The sequence below is a fragment of the Protopterus annectens genome, chromosome 8.part0, assembly GCF_019279795.1.
Source record: "Protopterus annectens isolate FY-2018-M chromosome 8.part0, PAN1.0, whole genome shotgun sequence".
NCBI lineage: Eukaryota > Metazoa > Chordata > Ceratodontiformes > Protopteridae > Protopterus > Protopterus annectens.
The window spans coordinates 1,989,604,934-1,989,627,373 of record NC_056741.1 but is presented as its reverse complement, the minus strand read 5'-3'; the positions used below and the strand labels follow the sequence as shown (position 1 = coordinate 1,989,627,373).

The 22,440-nt window shown below is 37.2% G+C and overlaps 1 protein-coding gene across 1 annotated transcript in view; it reads left to right on the top strand.

The window, feature by feature from the left end:
• Positions 1–10,435: 10,435 nt before the first annotated feature.
• The window catches only part of KLHDC4 (kelch domain containing 4), a 406,967-nt gene continuing 394,962 nt past the window's right edge, over positions 10,436–22,440 (top strand). Inside the window, exon 1 of the mRNA XM_044081531.1 lies at positions 10,436–10,680. Within this exon, the coding sequence (XP_043937466.1) occupies positions 10,582–10,680 (99 nt within the window). The 5' untranslated portion in view covers positions 10,436–10,581. The remainder of the gene's footprint in view (positions 10,681–22,440) is intronic.

Here is a 22,440-nt window from a genome sequence, read left to right as displayed (position 1 = left end):
TGGGATAAGCTGATCCTTCCAATTGGACAAGGTGGCTTGGGGTGAAAACAGTAGGAACACTGATGCAGGGAGCAAGGATGCTTTAGTAGAAAAAGATACCATGGAAAGGGACAAGTGAGGAAGCTGTGGATCTGAAGTATGAGCTAACACAACTATGGACACAAGCAGCTTGTGGTACTGTTAGAACAGCAAGTTGTGTGGTTATAGGAAGAACTGAGTATAGATGTGATACATACAAGGCAGAGGAATCAATGGCAAAACCGAGATCAGCAGTAGTATATCATCTGTTTCTGGAGACTTTGCTAAAGATTGGTTATACATCACCATTTTTACCTTATCTCCTCCTAGCCTAAATATTAATAATTGAGCCTCAGCTACCTCTAACCTTGGCATATTTAATTCTTCCATAAATATTTCCATTTGTACATTTTCTTGACTTCCACATTTCTCTGCTTTATACAGATTTTCATAAAATTTACGAAATACTTCTAGTACTTCTACTGGATCTCTGGTTATTTTCCTTGTTATAGGCTCTCTAAGCTTGGCAACAACCCTTTCTACTTTCTGTTGCCTGAGCTGTTCTGCTAAAAGCTTATCATCCAGGTAGTCTCTTATTTTCTCTTTAGCACTCTGCAGTTGCACCTCTTCTTGTCCTGTAAGATTCCCCTATTCTACAATACTTTAACCTTTGTCAGTCCCTCTAAATAATTCTTTTTACTTCTTAACCTCATCTCTTTTTCTATTTCTACCTTATTTTTAAACTTCATAGTTTCATAGTTTGGTACTAGGCTATCTGCCCTGGGGCATTTATAAGCCTAGCCATAGTGATGTGGCTTTCGCCACCCCAGGTAATGGTACAAAAGTGTACAGAAAAGATTTAGAATACTGTGCCTCTGTCTAGTAGTGACACAGTGAAGACCCCCTTACATAATAGAATTAGTTTACTGTGCCTCTGTCTAGAAATGACACAGAGATGACCCCTGGGGTAAACCTACGATCTCCCATCCACTCGTCAAGATTTCTCTTGAAGAGAGTCAGTGAAGGGCTCTGTCTAACATAAACTGGGATTCTGTTCCAGAGTATGGGAAGCCTCTGAGTTATGAATCTGTCCCTTAAGCATGTCCTGTTCATATTTGTGCTGAGGTTCAAACCTTTAGCTCTCATGGTTCTGATGGATTTGGATTTTTTGAGGTGGAGCATGTCCATCAATTCCTGATTGGACATGGCCTTGTACGTCAGGCACAGATCACCTCTGAGTAGGCGGTATGCTACTGAATAGAGTTGGAGTTTCTTTAGTCTGGCAGCATATGACATATGTTGGAGAACCTTGATCCCCTTGGTGAGGTACTTTTGGGGTCTCTCTAGCTGTTGCAAGTGCCAGGTGAGGTACATACCAAATGGGGCATTGTACTCAATCATGGGCCTGATAAGGCAGGAGTACAGGGGCACAATGACCTCCTTTGATCTGGATGTGAATCCCTTCATGATAAGGTGGGCAAGGTAGAAAGTCTTTCTAACCACTTTGGCAATGTGGGTGTCAAATTAGAGGTCACTATCGACTTGGGTCCCCAGGTCTCTGATTACTTTTTCTGTACTCAGTGGGTTACCACCTATGTGATAGTTTGTGGGCACTTTGTTTTTCCCAAAGGGGATGACTATACATTTTTTGGCATTTAGTTTAAGGCCATGATTCCGGCACCAGTTGTCCGTTTCAGTGAGGCCTTTTTGTAGGATGTATGTGTCAGCTGGTGTATCGACTATGGCACCTAGTTTGCAGTCATCTGCGAACTTTGTCAGCCACAACCCACCCATGTTTGCTTTCACATCTGAGAAATAAATGCCGAACAAGAGGGGTCCCAGAACAGAGCCCTGTGGGACACCACTTGTCACTGGCTTTGAGTCTGACATGGCTCCAGGGATTCTGACTTTATGGGTTCTATCCTTTAGCCAGTTTGCCACCCATCTTGTGACATATGGATTTACATTTAAGCTGTTGAGCTTGTCTATGATGCCAGGGTGGGGTATTGTGTCGAAAGCTTTAGCCAAGTCCAGGTAGGCTGTATGGACTGCTTTGCCCTCGTCAATGGCTCTAGTGACTGTTTCAAAATAGTCAACCAGGTTTAAAAGGCAGGATCTGCCTTTTACAAAGCCGAACTGGGTGGGATCAAGTGTCTGTAAGTCCCCAATGTCTCTGTTTATTAATTCCATAATGATTCTTTCCATAGCTTTGCAGACCAGGCTGGTTAAGCTTATGGGGCGGTAGTTACCAGGGTCGTTACCAGGGTCAGTAGAGGTGCTTCCTTTGTGGAGTGGGACTACTGTTGCTGTACGCCAGTTTTCAGGTACATATCCTGTAGTAAGGCTAAGGTTAAATAGCATTTTTATGTGCGGGTTTAGCTCCTCTTGGAGTTCACGTAGCACGCAACCCGAGATACCATCGGGTCCCATTGATGCTGTGTTTTTAGCTTTGCTGAGGGCGGTTCTCACCTGGACATCTGAGATGACAGGGAGGTTACAGTCAGATGGGATAAGTATTTCATCTTTTGGGGGTGAGGGAGGGGAGAAATTTGCACTGAACCTGTCTGCCAGAATGTTGGCAATATCTGTGGTTTCAGTGTATTTTTTGTCATTGTGAACTAACTCTGAACATATCTGAGGGTTTCCGCCCAGGTTTCTAACATAGCTGAAGAAGGCCTTGTGGTTATCTTTAGTGTCCATAGCGATTTTTCTCTCAAAGTTGGCCTTGGATGTTTTTATGAGAGAACGTAGCTTTCTACTAGTGCTGATCAGAGATGCCTTCTCTTTATGGGATTTTGCTCTGTTGTGCAGTAGCTTCCTTCTTTTGTTATACAATTTGTTTATGGCTGGGGTCTACCAGACAGGACGCCTGCCCTTGGTGGAGAGGGTCTTGGTTTTATTTGGGATTGCATGATCTATGCATTCTTGGAGATGTCTGTAGAAAGCATTTATGAAGGATTCTGCATTGTGAGATGTGGTTTCCACTGTCCCAGTGGGCTTAAAGGATACCATCTCAGTTTTAAGAAGTGTAAAGTTGGCTTTTGAGAAGTTTTTCACTGTAGTCTTTTGTGTTGGGGGTGGAGGTGGGATATGTATATCCAGGGTGATTAGTTTGTGGTCAGACCTCACTAGTGAAGGGTATACTTCCGGTGTGGAGCACTTTGTCCCCATGTTTGTGATGATCAGGTCTAGTATATTATCTCCCCTTGTGGGAGAGGTGACTAGCTGTTCCATTGCATTTGAATTTATAAATTTCAGGAACCTTTGGGCTAGGGTGTTTGGGCTAGAATAATGCACCCAGTCTATGTTAGGGTAGTTGAAGTCTCCCAATATGATGGTGTTTGGTGAGACATTCATATCCTCCAATGTCTTCAGGAAGGCTGAGTGGGGTTCCTGAGATTGGGAGGGTGGTCTGTAACATGCTACCAGTTGTATTGCAGTTTTGCCTACGGTTAGTTGCACCTGGATGGTCTCTGATGCTTCATGTGTTGCCACTAACCTGGAGGTGTGGGTGTCCTTGATGAATATGGACACTCCCCCTCCCTTTTTGGTTTGGCCCGAGTTTTGGGGCCGAAACGCATGATACGAGGTATAGCCTGGTAGCGCTGGGGTGCTCTCAGGAGCCTTGAACCAGGTTTCAGTTACTGTACAGACATCAATGTCCTCCATACTGAGGAGTGCTTCATGTTCATTTTATCCCACTCCCTAACTTTATTTTCTGAAGAAATTTCTATCTTCCCTAATAACTCTCGAATAATTTCCACTACCCATTCCTTAAATTCCTCTCTGTTTAACAGATAGGTGGGGAAGCACCAGTGTCTCCTTTTCATTTTATTACCTTGTGACTGAGCTCATCAACTAAGTTTTAAGACCACTAGTTCCTCTGTTTTTTATTTTAGTTATTATGGGAGTATGATGTGAAATAGTAATTGGATGCGTATCAAAACTTTCACCTAAATGCATGTGTTCCTGTGAAATATAGTTTTTGTCTAGTCTAGCTCAGTTTTTGTACCTTGGGAATAATATGTAAATTCTCTGCAAGCTACTATTACTGAAATAACTTTCTTCAAAAATCTACCCTCTTTTGTTATATTTTCCCTTTTAGACCCCATAGATACTTCTTTACTGTTACAAAATAAATTCTAGTCCCCACCTACAAATAATTATTCCCTGTTGAAAGCTGATTATTTTTCCCAGAAGTTTCTTAAGCTCCACCGTAGCAGTTTTAGGTGGAATACAGATTCATCAGCATAATCTTCCTCCCTTGCCAATAGCCCCTTAATACTACAAATATACCACTGTCATCTTTTTTTCCACTTGTATCACTCTTGGAGCTCCTCTAACAATTAATATAAGTACCCCCCTTTTCCTTTGTCCCAGAGATTTTTCTGAATAACCATCATGAAATCCTTTTTTTATCAAATTCACATGCTTACTTCTTCCCAAATATGTCTCCTGTAGCACAACCATTTGTCCTCTGCATTTCTTAAAACAGTTCACTACTTTTTCTTTTCGTATATACCCATGAGACAATTCATGTTCAAAGATAATATGGCAAGTATTGCCATTATCCACTTGTTATGTAACAGCTTTTTTTTTAAATGTCAAGTTTCAGCTTTTGTGTTACCTGCATATACCGATGTTTGGCATGTTGATCCTTTATACAATTGTTTCTTATAATCTCCATTTGAACCTATGTCACATTTTACAAGATTTTCTGTTTTAATGAAAATCTTCAAATAAACAAACAAAACAAAACAAAAAAAAAAACACCATCCATATCCTATTAACTTAATACAAACACTCAACAATATGCACATCTTCAAATAATGAAGTTTAACCCTCCTAATATGTACAATAGTCTCAGATTAGTGCATTTTGTATGTTATCCAAGAATCTTGCCCAAATAATTTTATAAGTAAACATCTAGTACTTTAAGAGGTCTGGACATCTCTGTGCAGGGTGATAAGCCTGACCAAAATGGTCAGCAATGGAGGCACTACCCTCAAAAATGACTAGCACTCAAGGTATCCAGCACTACTTGGCTACAATAGACAAATTATCTACTAAATGAATCACATATCATTCAGTTTGCCCACATACTGGGACATCAGACTCACTCGACCAATCATTCCAATGCTGAATGTGATCTTTCACCATTTGCAGCACTAATGCCAGCACTTCTTTTAAGTGACTTTCTACAGCTCCCAGTGCTATTTCCATTCCTCTTAACTGCCTCTGATTTTGTATTATAAATATTTTGGATTTTCTGGTAAATTACAGGATTACTCACTCAACACTGCTAGTCATTAGTTTCATACTTATTGTTTAAAAATAAATGCATGCTGATGCAAAACCTGTTGATCAACTCTTTAAGTGAATTACAGTAATATTTAAAATTTGGCCCAGATTTTGAACTTTTGCCCCTCCATTATTTTTGGCTTTGTCCAGAATTCTTGAGGAAACAGGTTGAAGTGTATGGCTGTTTGCCTAGTTAAGAAGGGTAACTGGTAAATGTTAAGAAAGGTGTTAGATTTTATGAATATAAATCTGAAATTAATTATGTTGTAAATATGCTGAAAGAAAAGGCTTGCTTAAATGCAGAAACAAAGTTTAGTAATATGTGATCAGCAGTCATACTAAATGACCATGGCTTGGAAAAGGAATCTGCTGAATGGACATTCTTCCCTTACAGACTCAAAACAGGATGTATGCAAGAGCAAAAATACAAAATCTGCTTTTAAAGAATGGACATTCTTCCCTTACAGACTCAGAAACAGGATGTATGCAAGAGCAAAAATGCAAAATCTGCTTTTAAAGAACACTGACATGCTTTTCTGCATATAAAAAATGGACACAATATGTTTCCTAAAACAACAGGATATGTTTATGACACTGTGACAATGTGTTTTCTCAAAAATATGTTTTTCTGCATGAAAAACAGGATATGGCACAAGAACAGATGTTTTTATACAAAGATCCAAATAAAATACAGGATGTTCACACTGTCAGAAAAGCTGATCTCTGACAATGTGTTTTCTCAAAAATATGTTTTTCTGCATGGACATCAGGACACTGTTACAGGATATTCACACTGTCAGAAAAGCTGGTCTCTTACAAGACATTGTTAAACAAGGAAGCTTAGTATTGTTTCTACAGGATAAGCAATTCTCCAAAATAGAATACAGAACAATGTGTTTCCTCAAAAATATGTTTATGCATGACTAAAACTGTATATAAAGAGCTGTATAAATCCAGCTATGTTAGAGGTATGGTAGGGACACAAGTCCTAAGGTAAATGTTATATCTCTCACATCATCTGTACTATATGAGAAGTAAAGTTGGAACAGTACTTTAAGCCTGCAACGTGTTTCCGTTTGGTTTATTATAAAAAGTTATTTGTTACTGCTCTCTAAAGTTGATGCTGCAAAGTATATTCTCTCATCAGTGTATATTCTGCAAGTTTCTGTATGCAACAGACTGTGAATGCAAATATAACTAGACTTTGAATTTTAGCAGAATCCAGCCAGCAAGACTGAGTGTCTTAAGAACACTTCAGATCCATCCCACAGCAAGAAGCAGCAAGCAGTAAGCAAGTGAATCTCAAAATATTTTTTCAAAAGGGAGTACAGTTCAGCAGCCAGGACATGGAGTAGCATGCAATGCCCATTCGATTTTATTGATAACACAGTTGTATAAGCACCCTTAAAGGAGCACATTGCAGTTCCAATAAATTATTTAAAAAATATGGCTGTACATTAACATATAAGGGGAGCTGCTGCCCCCATGAGCCCCTCTATTCATATAACATTGAAAGCAAATATTGGAAAAGATGGGGGCAGTTAAGGGGGTGAAAGCCCCCCTTATATGGTAAATTAAATTACACTAACATAAAAGTTGTGCATGTCCCCTCAAAGCTGGTCATTATGGCTGCCATAAATTATTGTTAAAAAACAAATATGTACAGTAGAAAACAAGGGGTGCTGCCACTTCCCTTAACCTCCCACTCATACAACTGCAAATATTTAAATCAAATGCTGGCAAAGTTGACAGGAAATGGCAGACCCCCATTAAATGGTAAATTGAGTTACATTAATTAATATCACATTTGTCTAAGCCAACTGTAGACATTTTTTTTCCTTTCATAGATACATAGGTTCATACTAGGCTGCTGCACAAGTGGACCATTTGTAGCCTAGCTACATGATCCCACATTGAATTTACAAATACATGAAATTAATACCAAACCACCAACAGGATGGATTACTTTGGACCTAGTTACATCACCTTTCCATAAGGGCTTAAGAGACCATGGTAGAACCCCAATACTATGAATTACTTTGGGTGTATTAATACCCCCTTTCCATGAGGGCTAGAGAGACCAGACTGGGTGTGCACTTAGAATTGCCAATCCAGTCTTCCAGGTTGAACTTAAAAAGGGTCAGGAAACTGTTATGCTTTACATTCAAGGGGATTCTATTCCATAAAAAGGGTATTCTCGTAACTGACATCTGTCATGTCAGCACATCCTGTTTACACTGCGGTGGAAATTCATATCTCTTGAGCAGGAGTTTAGGGTATTATTAGTTTTGAGGATGTGAATGAGGTTGCATAGGACTGGATCCTTCAAAGTTATATAGATTAGGCAGAGGTCTCATCTCAGAAACTGATAGGTTAAAAAAGTGAGAACACTTTAAGGTATTTAGGGTATCTCAAGGTGGACATGCCCTTGATTGTCTTAGTAAGGAACCACTGTAGTGTATTTGCCTGGGCCATGTGCTTAGATAAGTACATACCAAAGCAGGCATTAGACTCTATAAGCCTGATAATACAGGAGAAGAGGGGAATGATGACTTCTTGGATCTAGATAATATATGTCTGGTGATCAGTTTAGCTATTTAAGAGAGCTTCCTTACAACAGTGGTAATGTGGAGGTCAAAGGATAGTTCATTGTCAATGATAGTGCCTAAGTCTCTTATGACAGAGTCAATTTTTAGGGCAGTGTTTCCTTTGTGATAGAAGTATGGATACCCGAGTTTGTCAAAGGACACACAATGCTGCATTTCTTGGCATTTAGTTTGAGGCTGTGGCCGAAGAATCACTTGAGAGTGTGCATTATGCCCTTTTGGAGAATTTGGTGGTCAGTTGGGGTGTTTATGACTGCTTCCAGTCTGCATTTGTCAGCCATGGACCCTTGGTGTCAGCTTTGACATCACAGTAGTAGTTACCCAAGAGAAGTGATCCCAGTACAGATCCCTGGAGTACACTATAGATAACTACTCTTTTGGTTGAGTGTGCCTTCAACACATAAAGACTGGGCACTGTATGTCAGCCGTTTTGCTGTCCACTGGGTAACAAAGGGGTTTACTTTTAGCTTGATTACTTTGTCAATGATGCCAGAATGTAGAATGGTACCAAGGGCTTTGGCCATGTCCTGCTATTCAGTGTGAACCAATTTGCCATAGTATTCCTCAATATTCGCCACATAATCTGCTGAAATTAAACACTTCTGTGCTTAATGTGAGTTCTGGGCCCTTCGGAAACTACATTAGCTACAATTCTGTATTTGCATTTGTTTATTGGGGTAGTCCAGCTGGGACAGAATGAGCCCCTTTTCAGTAGGAGCCTAGGCAGAAATTTTCCATGTAACAAGGTATTATATTACATGTTCTACAATTCTATGGACAAACATATCATTAGACAGGAAAGCAATACAAACCCTACATGCTGTCAACGGTACAATACAGCCTTACAGCCTTATAATAGTAACTTAAATGCTGTGGTCATATAAAAGTCATATATGTTACACATTATAACAGTGGCGAGAAGAACAATATTTGCATTGTTTAGAAATAAAGGAGAAATACAATTAATACATTGAGAATGCTGAATATGTAACAACATAACATTATAAAGTATTACACAATATATAATTACTCCCGATGGAGTGCTCCATCTAAACTCCAACGCTCAAGTAAATACAAAGCTTTCACTGTAGGGTTGCCACCTTTTCAAATGGCCAAAGTGGGACATTTTTGGTACAAACGTCAGATTTTACAGGCCGACACATACCCATGGTCAGACAGTACAAAGGAGAGAACTTAACTTTTTTGCCTAAATAAAAGCTTATTCTTGTAGCATTTTAGTTGTTTATTCTGTTTCTTATAACATTTAGGTATTTTAGATACAGAGTAACTGTTTTATGCAACTATTACATAAAATATAGGAAATAATTTTGTCCTAAAATCTCAGGACATTTGCCATTTTTACAATTTTTTGTCAGGACACAACTGCCCAAAGAGGGACTGTCCCTCGCAAAGTGGGACAGGTGGTAACCCTATTTCACTGGCTCAAAAATATACAACAATTACTTTAGTGTTTTTGATTCTATATACCTCAACTTATCCTATTTTTCACGGACGTCCCTGATTTTGTCTCGAAGGCGAAGTTTAGCGTCGTCCTTCGTAAAACTAGCGATGAAGGGATAAGCTATGATGCAGTACAGCTAAATAATCACAGTTACAGGTCACATTCCTGTACTCTGTAAACATCTCCCGTAAAAAAACAGTATTACCATTTTAAAGTGCCCCTGATTCTGGGCACAAGCATTTCAGAGCTATATTGCAACTACAGAAGAAAATAATACCGTGAAAGAACGCAACGGCCTGTGTTCTGAACAGTTTCAGCGCTGTCCTCCTTAATCCCTCCTAAAACTGATTAATTTTGGGGAAAGGTGATGAATTATATACTACAAATAATGGTAATAATTAAGAGTTCTAGATTTCTTCCAGATCACAAAATGTATATTAATCAACATTATTTTATTCCGCCAAAGTCCTGATTCTGTTAAACTTTATCCCTGACTGGTTGAGAACTATGCACGCAGTTAGCTTATTTGTGAAGCGCAAGCCTCTACAAACTACGCCCCGACATACAATAGGTGTACCCCATCGCTATATTTCTATAACGAATTTTTCTCCCTTTTACACACTATTACGTCTTCCACCAGTGGCTTAGAAAAAAAAAAAAAAAAACATGCCAATCAACATTCTACGCGAGCATAGCTCACAACCCATCTCCAAAATGAGAAACACTAGCCCTCATAATATGGAACAAATGGGCAAAATGTGGAACACATACTAATGGCTTACTAATAACCTCAACCAGGAAGGTTATAGGATGGTTAAAATATGCTGGTTTTACTGATAAAGAAGATATTTTAATGAATTAATATGATTAATTTCTATTTACCATGGATTTCACTTAAAAAAAATCCTAACACTGAATGTGTGAGAGACTCTTTCAATGTGGAACTTCGAGGAACACGAACTATTTAAGACCCCACATGAGATACGTTCCTCGTAATGAGGTACACTTGAGAGGTATGTATGCGAGGTCAAACCTTTTACTTTGGCAAGTAGGAAGTACGAATATCTTGTCCGGAAATTACGTTATCTGACCAGGAAGTGTTTACGTTTTGTTGCCCATGTGTGCTTTGCAACTCTGCTGAATTGTACTAAAGTTCTGTACAAGAGATTATTGCATTTTATTACAACTGACACAATGGGGAAGAAAGGCAAAAAAGAGAAAAAAGTGAAAGGTGCTGAAAAAACAGCAGCAAAAATGGAGAAGAAGGTTTCCAAGCGCTCCAAGAAAGAAGAGGTACTGCAACTGGGTACACCTGAACTGGATAGTCTAGCTTTGTATTGGGGCACATCCTCGCCCAACAGGGTTAAAAATAGTATCTGGATGACTTAGGTTTGACAACTTGCAAATGGTCATCAAGCTTTGGAAAAAAAGCAGTAGTTTTGGGGGAACAGGAACCCTATACTGGATTCTAGATGTGTTTTTGGCAGAGTTGTATTTATGTACAGTCTGAATGTTTTGATGCCAATTAATGTAGTACCTCTTTTACATGGTATTCCTAGCGAACATCCCGTGACTTGACGCAAGTTTTAATTAGAGCCTGTTGGTTTCACCAAGAAACTTCTGTACTGCGTGCGATCACACATTTTCATATATGAATAACTGACTTTCCTTTAGAATTTAATAATTGTGATTCCTGGTTTTTTATTTTGTGCTCTTATACCACCCTTTGCTTTATCAGATGTCTGTCATCTACGAACAAGTAACCTTTTACAGCTGAGATCTGTAAATAAGTGTTGGGAATAGTGTACACAGTTAATTGGTATGAAGTAATCACAGTATAGTGTTTTTACTTATAAAGCCTGACTGTTTCAGCATGCTCCTACAACATTTCCATTACAGCAGCGGACATATAAGTAAGAGTAGGACTTGTCTGTAAGGGATCTGCATTTTTCATATATTTAGATTCAGATAGCCGTTATTGATACAAATCTAGACCCCCCCCCCCAAAAAAAAAGCGCACATGCGAGCTGTTTGTTTTATCTGCTGGTAGAAGCTAAAGTTAGTCGGGCACAATGTGAGCAGTGTGCTGTATTTGTTCTTCAAAAAAGAAGGGTAAATATATTTGCAAGGTAGGACAGCAGATCATTTGCACTGATCTGTTTCTTTACTGAGCTCCAGTATAGTGATCTGATAATCATATGAAGGGTGATCAGTAACCTATGATGTATGGGGCTGATGGCTATGTGAGTTAAGTCCATGCTGCTGCAGGTATTAAGTAGGCAGGACTTTGGGCCAGTATACTGGATGATACAACTATTTATAGTTATTGTGTTATCTTCCATTAGGGCAGGTACTAGCTGTTTTGCAAGGTACCCACATGAGGACTTTAGGAAGGCAGGCATGATCCACAGATAGCAGACTGAATTTTGATGTTAAGAATGTCAGAAAGGTGTAGATTGTATTCCATCCAAGTGTTTGGATATAGATTACAGTCCTGGCATTGTCATATCATAAAGAGATGCCCCATTGCTAAGACACCGGTCTTTGGAAGTGACATTAAATCAAAATCTTACCTGCCAAATGGAGACACTGAAACATTTTATATTTTCTCTACATATCATTACATGATGGCTGACATTTTAAGTAAGTTTTTGCTTCTTACCAAAATCCCTCAGTTTTTTATCAGTAAAAAAGCACTAAATTTACTATCTCCCTGCACCTTAGATTGCATTTTTCTTGTAAATGGCATCTTTTTCCCATTTTCCTTGCAAATTCTTTCTTCTCCAGTTCATTCTCTTCTGATTATTGCTTCCTAAATTTCTGCAGAATACTTTTCCCAAGAATCTTCCTAGAAAAGTTGTGATATTACTGTACATTTTCAAGTGTTTCCACATTTCCATCTTCCATTTTTTACTGTTATTACTAATGTTCTCATATTCTCGTTGTTTCTTGTTTCATGAGTAATTTTTCTGTATACATGCTGTCTGCTTGTTTCTCCTCATTTAATTCCAGATATAATAAAGACACTTTGCTTCAAACTGAGTAAATGGTTGAACTGTGTTATTGCTTCCCTGCAAATGTTTCTGTTTTAATTGGGTTTAATCTTGTTTCCCAGATTCCCTGAAAATTAACTCTAGTAATTATTCTAAATATATGGGAATTATACACGTTTTCTGTATATGTTCCCATTAATGAGGCATGTATTATTTATATATGCAACAATCTTAGATTGTTGTATTCCTTCCTTTACACACATTTCTTTATTAACTTTAACTTTTTAAGTTCTTTCATTACTTTTTCCATGTACATTCCAAACAAGCTTAGACGGCAGACTCACCTTATTGCTTTCCTTTGTTCTGCTCCCACTTGAAAAAAAAAATGGTTTTATTATTGCATTATCATATATTGAAATGTTTCAGGAATTTTAATGCAGATCTGCATTCTTCTAGTGTGTGATGTCATCAGATGAATTTCCAACATTTATATTTTGTATTTCATTTGTTGACTAAGTAGGTGGGCTATTTCACAGACCCTTTTCAGTCATGACTCAGACTCAAAACAGAGCAGTACAAAGATAATAAAACAGATGGCTGATTGAGTAATGTATAGCAAATAATGTATACATGCCTTTTGTTGTTATACATGTCTTTTGTTGTTATTGCAAAGTGTTTATGTATATGTATACAGGACTGTTGCTGTTATTGCAAAGTGTTTATGTGTATATATATATATATATATATATATATATATATATATACATACATACATACATACATATATTTTTGTTTAGTTAAAAATGTATGCATGTAAGGAATAAAGTAAAAGTAATGGTAAGAAAGTTTGTGTACACCCGAAGGGTACTGTAACAAACTGATAGGTATTATGTATATGTATTTCATTGTTTACATTCCCATGTCAACTGTGTCAGTTTTTCATGGTTATAATAAAGATGCATAGTCTGTACATGTCTACAGTTAGGGTCTACTGATGCACTACTGTGCTTCCCATGACTGTACTCCTATAAAATTATTTAACTGAATTTTAATTTATTTACTAGGTAAGAAGATTGTTCCATGTCAAGTGTGTATTTTGCAGCTACATCCAGACTACATGGATAAGGATGCATGCAATATATGGGGGCAGTTTTTAGAGTAGCCAGTCAACCAGCAAATTTATTTTTATTCTCACCAATACTCTTATTATTCTTCTGCCCTTTTTTCCTGTGATATTCTCGCTAAAGGTTTGTGGACAGTAATCACAAGTGCTGTTGGTCATCATTTGTGTAATTCTTTACTTTCCATATTTTATAAGCATTTTATTAGTTGTACATTGATCACTGTGCTCATATCACTTATTTAGCATTTTTATAAAACCCTTTATGTGCCATTTTTCCTGATTTTTATAAAAATGATAACATAGGTCATCTTCTCCATGTGTCCTCTTGATGCTGACTTATTGTTGCACCAAATTCTTTGTGTGTGTGTGTGTGTGTGTGTGTGTGTGTGTGTGTGTGTGTGTGTGTGTGTGTGTGTGTGTCTTTTTTTACATTTCCATTTTTCTCTTTTACTGATTGTTTACATTTTCTTCCACTGAACGTTTAGTATGCATAGCTTTGCATTATTCTTAACATACCTTCCGTACCTCTTTTTAACTCTTCATTGTTTGTCTTGTAATTGTTAATGCACAGGTTTTCCTTTCTTTAAGCTATCACTAAAAGAAAATAGGAATAATATATATATTTTTTTACTTTTTATAATATATTTTAGCCTCCTGTCATTCCTCTTATGTTTGGTCTGTCAACTTCCATTTCTGATGCTTGCTGTACTTTCATTTTACATTTCTCTTGTTCTGTTTCTTTGCTTATTGCATTTATTTTCTTGGTATACTAATATTCATCATTAACATATGCCTTTAATACACCGTACCATTGCATCTGGTTCCTAAAGAGTAGCTTTATGTCTTGACCATATAAATAGTACTTATCCTTTCCGGTAAGTTTCTTTAATTTTACATCACATTACTATTTTTCCTTCACATGGTTAAGTGTAAAGTTGATGAGTTGAAATTCACATGTTGCTTTTCCCTGATTCTGAACTGCCTTATTGGTTTTTGCATTGGGTATCACTGCTAGTGCTGTGCATTGTTTCTGTGTGCTAGCAGTTAGGACTGCTTTTTTCCCTCTGTAGTTGCATGATCATGGAGTTACTGTACATAAGTTCGTGTAATGTTTCACCCTTGCATGGGGGGGGGGGTGCAAGAAGTCTTTCCCATGGGAAAATACTTCCTTGCTTTGTATTGTTGAGCTGAAGCTTTCACCATTTTAAAAAGCACTCGGACAGCTGCTGTTTGCCCCCAAACATCTTTAATGACACAGCACAACACACCACATAAAAGGAATAACGCTGAACACAGTTCCCAGTACGTTTTCGTCCAAGACTTCCCTCCCATTTTGTACAAAAAACACTTCCTCAAGCAAACAATAAAACAATTCATTAAGCTATTAAGCCTAATTAACTCATTGGACATCCCACAAATACATCCAAGAACTTGCAGTAAATAAAGTGCTTAAACTGAATAAAAATGCTGTAAAAAACATTCCATTAAATCAGTGCATACCTTTAAAATCTAATAATCCCTATTCCTTAACATAATCAGTAATACAAAGTGAAAAATTTTAATAAATGTGTATTAGATTAAAAATGTGAATGTATATTAAAAGATGAATGCATATAAAAGGCAATGCTTTGCTGCCATCTAGTGACATAAACGTTTATTACATTAATAAATGTATTACATTAAAAGTGTCAAAACAGTCTAAAACATGGAATAGTCAAAACATTATGTTAAAAATCTAACTTGTAAAACCATTTAATGGTAATTTAAAACTGTCAGATACTGAGGGATATTTAGGGTTTGATTATGTAAAAGATTGTTTATGTACATAATTAAATAAGGAAAGTACTTAAACATTCTATAACTTGGCCGCTCTTAATTTCAGTACAGGTGCAAGGGAGACCATCTTATTGAGCCCTGGCCATTTGTTCGCCTCAAGGGCCAACTGCCAGTAAACTTCTCGATATTCAATTTGTGTCTGTTGGATGTTTGGTTAAAAAATATTTCTATAAATGCAACAAATGTTAAGGATTCCTTCGACTTCCTCAGAAATGTGAAAAATAATTTATTTAGGAAAAATATGTTTTTTATTACAATTGATGTTGTTGACTTTTTTACCTCCATCCCACACAAAGAAGGCTTGGAATTTTTAGAAGAATTTTAAGGGACAACAAGGATTTTAGTGATAAACATATTTATTTGATTTTAACCTTAATGGAATTGGTTTTAAAACATAATTTTCTTTATTTTGAGAGAGAATTCTTTTGCCAGTTGATTGGAGTGGCAATGGGTGCAATGTGTGCCCCAACCTTTGCAAATTTGGTGTTAGCCTGGTGGGAGAAGAAATTTATCTTTTATTCTGTGTACAAGGATTGCTTGGTCTTCGGTCAACGTTTTTTGGATGACATCTGCCTTTTTTGGAGTGAGAGAGTGAGGAAAAATTTGGTGAATTTTTGAAATATATTACCAATGGTACAGAATTTTTTAGGTTTACCTATAAAATAGGACAGGGTTCCATTGATTACTTGGATGTGAATATAGGGATGGACTATGACAGTAATAAATTCACTTCAGACATACATAGAAGAGCTACCTGCTGTAATTATTTCTACATTTTCAGAGCTCCCACCCATTTACCCAAAAAAGGAGCATTGTGAAAGGTCAATACATCAGGGGTAGTAGAATGACCTCAGAGGATGTGGATTTTATACAAGAAGGTGTCCTTTTGAAATATATGTTCCTTGATGGGGGATACCCAGAGAAAATAATTAATGACATTTTTAATGAAGTCCTAGAAAACAGAAGTAATAGGTTTGCACCTATTTTAGGGAGGGATAATAATGAGATGGGTGTTACCCAACAGGGAAATGATGGCAAGGATAGGTTTGAAAATATTTTTGTGTTGGATTATAGTGGGGATGCAGGAACCATTACTACGATTCTGAAAGAGGAATGGGATAGGTTTAGTAAGTTATCTGATCTGAATATTGAACTGAACTATCCTTTAAAATTTGTTTTTAGGAAAGGTAAAAGCATTAGAAATATTTTAGAAAAGAGAGGCACAGAAAAAAGATCTAGAAGGGTAGGGACATATAAATGAGGTTCTTGCCCACAATGTCCTTTTATTATTAACAAATCAGAGGTTTGCATCCCTAGTAGGAATAGGCGCATCAATGCAAAATGTTATTCTAACTGTCACTCTAAGGGGCTAGTTTATTTGGCCCTATGTGGAAAATGTGGAGGTTTTTATGTAGGAAAGAGTTTAAAAAGAAGAATATACGAGCACAGTTATGATATTAAAAAGGGCAATAATAGGAATGCTCTGTATAAGTATGCATTGACATGTAAAGAGGCTACTTTTTTTTTTTTTGTGCTAGAAGAAGTTGAGATGGATATTCGAGGGGGACCATGGGAGGCACAAATTGAATATTGAGAAGTTTATTGGCAGTTGGTCCTCGAGGCGAACAGATGTCCAAGGCTCAATGAGATGGTCTCCCTTGCACCTGTACTGAAATTAATAGCGTCCAAATTATAGGGTGTTTAAGCACCTTTCTTATTTAATTATGTATATAAACAATCTTTTACATATTCAAACCCTATATATCCCTTAGTATTTGACAGTTTTAAATGGTTTTACAAGTTTGATTTTTTTAACATAATGTTTTGACTATTCCATGTTTTAGATAGTTTGACACTTTTAATATAATACATTTGTTAATGTAATAAACCTTTAGGTCACTCGATGGCAGCAAAACATTGCCTTTTATATGCATTCACCTTTTAATATACATTCACATTTTTGATGTCATAGATATTTATTAAAATTTTTTAGTTTGTATTATTGATTGTGTTAAGGAATAGGGATTATTTAGATTTTAAAGGTATGTAATGATTTAATGGAATGTTTTTTACAGCATTTTTATTCAGTTTAAACACTTTATTTACTACAAGTTCTTGGTTGTATTTGTGGTATGTCCACTGAGTTAATTGGGCTTAATAGCTTAATGAATTGTTTTATTGTTTTATTGAGGAAATGTTTTTTGTATAAAATGGGGGGGGGGGGGTGATGCATGTAGCTTTTCTGATGAAGTCTTGGACGAAAACGTACTGGAAACTGTGTTCAGCATTGTTCTTTCTATGTGGTGTGCTGTGTCATTAAAGGCGTTTGTTTGCAAATAGCAGCTGTCTGAGTGCTTTTTATCTTCATTGTTGACTGCTTTGCACTTGGTATGTAGTTGGGGTTCCGCTTTGACCATTTTGTTTTATCTGGTAAAAGTTTCAGTGAAATGAGACGCTAAACTTAGGAGAAGCCATCTGAACACTTCTACTGCCTTGTGATCTAATAATCCCATTTATTTAATGTGTTTTGTAATTCTTATTTTCTAGCTGACAAAAATTTAGTCTGTACTGGATTTACAATTTTCTGTGTATGTCATCTCATTTTGTATAATATGTTTGTCAAGGCAGGTGCATTTAATATCTTTTACCCTCTTTTTGCATTTTTGGTTTTGTCTTTCCTGTCCTGTCTTTCCTTCTTCCCCACCGGTCTGTTAAAATCTGCCAATATTCTGCTCCCTTTATCCAAATAAATTGTTCACTTTTCTTAAAGGACATGTCTACTCTGCCATGTAGTTAATCTCATCCCAGAGTTTTCATTTCTCCCTGCAGTATTACTTGCTGTCATTTGTGCCCAGTAAGTCCTTCTGTCCATTTTATTCACTGCCATGGTAAAATGTACCTTACCTTAACTGTTCAGCTCTGACATTGTTTCTGAAAGGAATGTGTGTCAGCTTGCATGATCTAAGGGAGACTACACTGTTTCTGTAGTTTTGAATTTTAAATCACTGGTCACAATTTTACATCCTGAGAGTGGGTCTTGCTGTGGTTTGCAAAGTGCTACAAGTCATGCTTGCACCTAAAATGACATTATACAAATAGATAACTGTGATATCCAAGAATTGTTAACAATGGTTTTGTCTTGAGGAACAACAAATAAGGATGAGGGCGCCTCAGGAAATATTACCGCACAAATAATTTACAGCAATCTTTGAGAAGGTTACCAAAGCAATGGATGAAGGCAAAATGGTTCACACTGTCTACCTTGACCTGGCCAAGGCACTTGACACAATACCCACTCGGGCATTGTTGATAAACTTAGGAGTTGAGCACAAACCCTTATGTTACCCAGTGGATAGCCAGTTGGCTCACAGACAGGACCCCAGAAGGTTAGAACTTGGGGAGTCCACCTCTACAAAAAAGCCAGTCACAAGCTGAGTCCCTCAGGGATCGGTCCTGTGACTGCTTCTTTTTGGCATTTACTTCTCTGAAGCCAAGGCCAATGTCAGTGGCCTCAGGCTAACTAAATTTGGAGATGATTGCGAATTAGGAGTTGCCATTGAATTGCCCACTGACACAAATGTTCTCCAGGAAGGGCTGACACAGACAAACAACTGGTGCCTGAGCCATGGACTAAAACTAAATGCCAAGAAATGCATAATAGTATCCTTCATAAAGTCATCCACCCATGGTAACTATCATACTGATAACACACCCCTAAGAGTTGATCCAGTAGTCAGGGACTTTGGGACACAGACAGTAATGTAGCCTTTAACCATCACATGTTTACAGTAGTGAGGAAAACATTATATGTTGTGTGCAACTTATAAACAAAGGTATGGCATCTAGGTCCAAGAAAGTCATTGTTCTGCTGTACTCAACATCTATGAGACCTGTCATTGAGTACAATGTCCCCTTTGGTATGTACCTGACTGGGCATATCCTGTAACTGAAATGCCCATAGAGGTTCCAAACTAAAAGAATACAAAGTGTAAGTAACATGTCCTGTGCAGACTGGCTCAATGCCCTCTACCCTTATTCTGCCTCCTAAAGGTTGTTGAGTGGAGATCAGGCTGTTGCCTTCCTGCTTATCCGCAAAATAAACAGCTCCAGAATTACCCCCTCTAAAGACTTGAACCTTGCCAGTGATATAAATATGACCTGCTGGAGTGACAAGTATGTATCCCACTGACTACCCATTCTCTGGAGCAGGCTCCCTATCCATGTGAAGCAGAGTTCCTCCCTAACCGAATTAGAGTGTAACTTGGACAATTAGAAAGGGAACATGAAATTCATCCCTGGTTTGGCACCTGTAAGTGGTTATCTCATAGGTCCCTGCTTGTAAATGTTTCACCTCCCAAGTTTGTACTTATCAAAGATACCAGAACTTGTCAGAGATTTGGGATGCATGGCTAGGCTTAAAAAGGCCCTTTTGGTCGTTAGCCTAATAAACACCTACGAATCTAGAAAAAAATGTAAGAGTCCCAATGAGATCCAGAATCCCAGACAAAGATTTAGCACTGCTTTCTTCCTCATATTAACCAGTTAAACACTAATATCCTTTGGTGATTTGGTGTCTCTCTGCTGCTGAAAAAGGGTTAAATTTCTTGCTTCTTTTTGCTGTTTACTGTTTTTATTGATCATAGCTTTACAATGAATGCATTTTGTTTGTAATATCACTCTGTCAACCTTCTTTAAAAGCATTACAAAATGTATGACATTAGCATGTGTTTGTGGATTGTCACTCTTTTATTTTTATTTCTAACCCCCCCCCCCCCACCCTTTTTTAGTGGCAGCCAGTTTATAATTTCTAGGAGTCTACAGTAATGTCCCTGTCTGACTTGAGAAATCTGAATATGCAGTTTTTATTTTATAGTACCAGCAAATTTGTTTATGTCATAAGCAGAGATTCTAGCTAAAGGAAGATGGCTTGTTTCACCTTTTTGATTGTTTGTGTATTTTCTATAAAGAGTGATCGAGTTTCAGAAATCAAATGCGATGAGCTTAGAAGTGAACCTGGTAGTTCATTGCTGGTTATGATGTATTTATACATGTTAACCAATAAAGTTAAGCTGTTATCTATGTGGAAGAAAGTGAATCACAAAATGTTAAAAAGACTTAAAAGTATATTTTTTGTGAAGCACTAAAGGAAACCCACTGTATGTATGTATTTTGTGCGTGTGTCTGTGTGTGTGTGTGTGTGTGTGTGTGTGTGTGTGTGTGTGTGTGTGTGTGTGTGTGTGTGTATACATACGTATGCATGTGTGTATATATATATATATATATATATATATATATATATATATATATATATATATATATATATATATATATATATATATTATATATATATATAAAACAAAAAGACAAAGCCAAGGTGATCACCAGGCTGTCATAAAAGTCTTCTAAAGTGAAAAATAAAAACTTAAAATAGCAGGATAAGCACTTTGAGGTTAAACCCTTCTTCAGATCTGCATTTAGAAGGTAAAATGAAGGATTTATAGTTGAAACTAACAAATTGAAGTTGCTCCTTTCAGACATTGGCTTTTAGTTATCCAGTCAGTGCCTTCCACATGAATCTTCACCTTTTCAGTGTGGATAGGTTCACACTCAAATCAATTATCCAGTAATATTGTGATTCTGTTGTCTAGCAGATTGCATAACGTTATAACAGACTTAAATCAAATGGCTCCTTTCAGACACTTGGGTTATTAGACCAGCAGACAAAGGTGGTAGGATTGTTTTATTAAACAAACAAGACTATAATGAAAGAATGATACAGATGCTAAAAGATGAAGCAACGTACACTGGTATTAACAGGTTACAGGTTCTGAAAATGGTTCACAGCATTCATATAAAGCTGTCTGAGCTTCTGCGACTAAATAGCATCACAAACAATCTTTTTGATTTTTTTTAAGTATAGAACATCCCACCATACCAATTATCATTGGACTCCCCAAGATGCATAAGGATCAAAATAGTTCTCTGATGTATCCCATCATATCAGGGAACAGATGGGCAACAGAACCTTTGTCGATGTGTGTTGAATACCAGCTGCAAAAAAATTGAACAAACTCCTACCATTATCAAGGATACTGGACACTTTTGGGATATGCTGTCTGACTTCATGAATTCGATGGACACTAGAGAAAATCATCTAATGGTCACTTTAGACATCCACAGTCTTTTCACCTTTACACCAAATGACTGTGGTGTCACTTCAGTTAAACGTTTTTTTTCGAATGTAACGGTTATTTTGATTCCATCAAATTAGAACTTATATGCGCTTTACTAGATTTAATTCTACATAATGTATTTATTTTTGACAGGGGCATTTATTGGCAGAGATGGGGTGTATCTATGGGCACAACCTGTGCCAACAGCCATATCAGTCTGGTATTAGCTGATTGGGAGACATCCATGGTATTGAATGACAACAATCCATTTAGATCAACTGTTAAGTTCTACAAACGTTTTGTGGATGACATATATTTGATATGGGGAGACACTCCTACTATGCTAAAGGACTTTGTATCATATTTACAAATGACCACAGACCTTTTAAGGTTTACCATGCACTATTCTGCCTTGGATATTAACTACTTTAATGTGAAACTCTTTGTGGATGAGAAAGGTGATATGTGCACTGGACTTTACAGGAAAGACTAATCTTTTGCACAGCTGGAACACGCATCCACAATTTGTTTTTTCTAATGTTTTAAAGAATCAGATCTACAGATCTTCCAGACTCTGCACTACTGATCAAGACTTTTTTAAGGAGATGGGCAATTTGGACCTGGAGCTTCAAGATAGAGGTTACAAACGACAGGAAATAAAGAAAGAGATGGTCAATATAAATGTGGTATGGGAAACTAAAGCAAGACCATACTTTAGACACGAGAAATATTTTGGCCTGATCACCAAGCTGAGTATGCCTCCCACTCAGAGAAATAGACTTACTCTCACCTATATCAGTGACATTAAGCATATTTGTAATATCATTAGGAGTAACTGGAAGATATAGCTACTTGACCCAACCAGCAAAGATATTGTTGGCAATGAACCTTCATGTAGCTTCAGGAGAAATAAGAATCTCAACCAGCT